This window comes from Propithecus coquereli, unplaced genomic scaffold (assembly GCF_000956105.1).
Source record: "Propithecus coquereli isolate 6110/MARCELLA unplaced genomic scaffold, Pcoq_1.0 Scaffold16399, whole genome shotgun sequence".
Taxonomy (NCBI): Eukaryota; Metazoa; Chordata; class Mammalia; order Primates; family Indriidae; genus Propithecus; species Propithecus coquereli.
In genome coordinates this window covers 2,618-3,776 of record NW_012140968.1, presented here as the reverse complement: position 1 = coordinate 3,776, position 1,159 = coordinate 2,618, and the positions used below count along the sequence as shown (strand labels likewise).

The window sequence follows — 1,159 nt, the reverse complement described above, 5'->3', positions numbered from 1 at the left end:
AGAGACGGGGTCTTGCTCTTGCTCACGCTGGTCTTGAACTCCTGACCTTGAGCGATCCACCTGCCTCAGCCTCCCAGAATGACAGGATTATAGGCGTGAGCCACTGCGCCCGGCCTATAGGTGATATTTTAAATGAGACTAATGAGATCATCTGAGTGAATATAGATAGAGAAAAGGTTGGGCATGCTAACATTGGAAAATAGAGGAAACTGAGAAGGAGCAGCCAGTTAGGGAGAAAGAGCACTTTGTCAAATGAAAGCTATTACGGTGGTTCTGAACACTGTTCTTACCTCATCACTCTGTTCACTGTATACTATAGATGCTCCATAGGCTTGTATCGCCAGTTTTTTACAGTTGGGAGCTGTTTGGGGCACCACAATAAAAGCAGGAATCCCTAGGAGGGGAAAACATGTTTAGTTAGTACAAGTCAGGAGAATTTAGGATAGGAACTTAGGTTCATTTTGCTTATAATCAGATAGGGACTTCTTTGGAAATTTACTTTCTACAACCATCACCACTGAAATTAAGGACACTTTGCACTCCTTTCTGATGATCTAACCAGTACCCTGAGAAATTAATCAAGTACCTTCCAATTTGGCAGCGTATGTGAGAGCCTGTCCATGGTTTCCACTGCTGTGAGTAACAACAGCTTTCGGCTTCCCTTCTAAAGTGGCAGGAACCAAGCCTCTGATGGCATTAAGAGCACCACGAATCTGGAAAAGAGGGACGGTAAATTCATGTATTTGATTAAAACGTTTCGTTTTGTAAAGCAGGGAGCTTTTCTAGATTTTCTCTAACACTGCACATCCAGTCTGTTAGTAAATCTTATCAATTCTACCTCCTAAATATCTCATGGGCATCTTCTTTGTCACTACCTTGTGAGGCCTCGTTTCTTCTATTATCAAACCTCAGCTGATCCCTGCCCAAGAATCAATCTCATAAAATGTTTCCGCTACAATATGAAAGTGATCTTTTAAAAATGCAAACCCAGCTTTGCGCAGTGGCAGTATCATAGCCAATGAGGTTTATCTGAGGCGCGATTATTGCTAATTGAAAACTTTTCCCAATACCCCGCCATGACAACTTGCAATATAGTCGGCACTGGCAATTTTTGACGGTCCCTACGGGGACTGAATAAAAAAAAATAATTAAAAAAATA

General features: G+C 41.8%; 1 protein-coding gene across 1 annotated transcript in view; it reads right to left on the bottom strand.

The window, feature by feature from the left end:
- Positions 1–236: 236 nt before the first annotated feature.
- Positions 237–1,159, bottom strand: part of LOC105807759 (serine racemase-like) — a 3,300-nt gene continuing 2,377 nt past the window's right edge. The window contains exons 2-3 of the mRNA XM_012641216.1: positions 587–713; positions 237–394 (exon numbers count right to left, since the gene is read on the bottom strand). Of these exons, the coding sequence (XP_012496670.1) occupies positions 249–394; positions 587–713 (273 nt within the window). The 3' untranslated portion in view covers positions 237–248. The remainder of the gene's footprint in view (positions 395–586; positions 714–1,159) is intronic.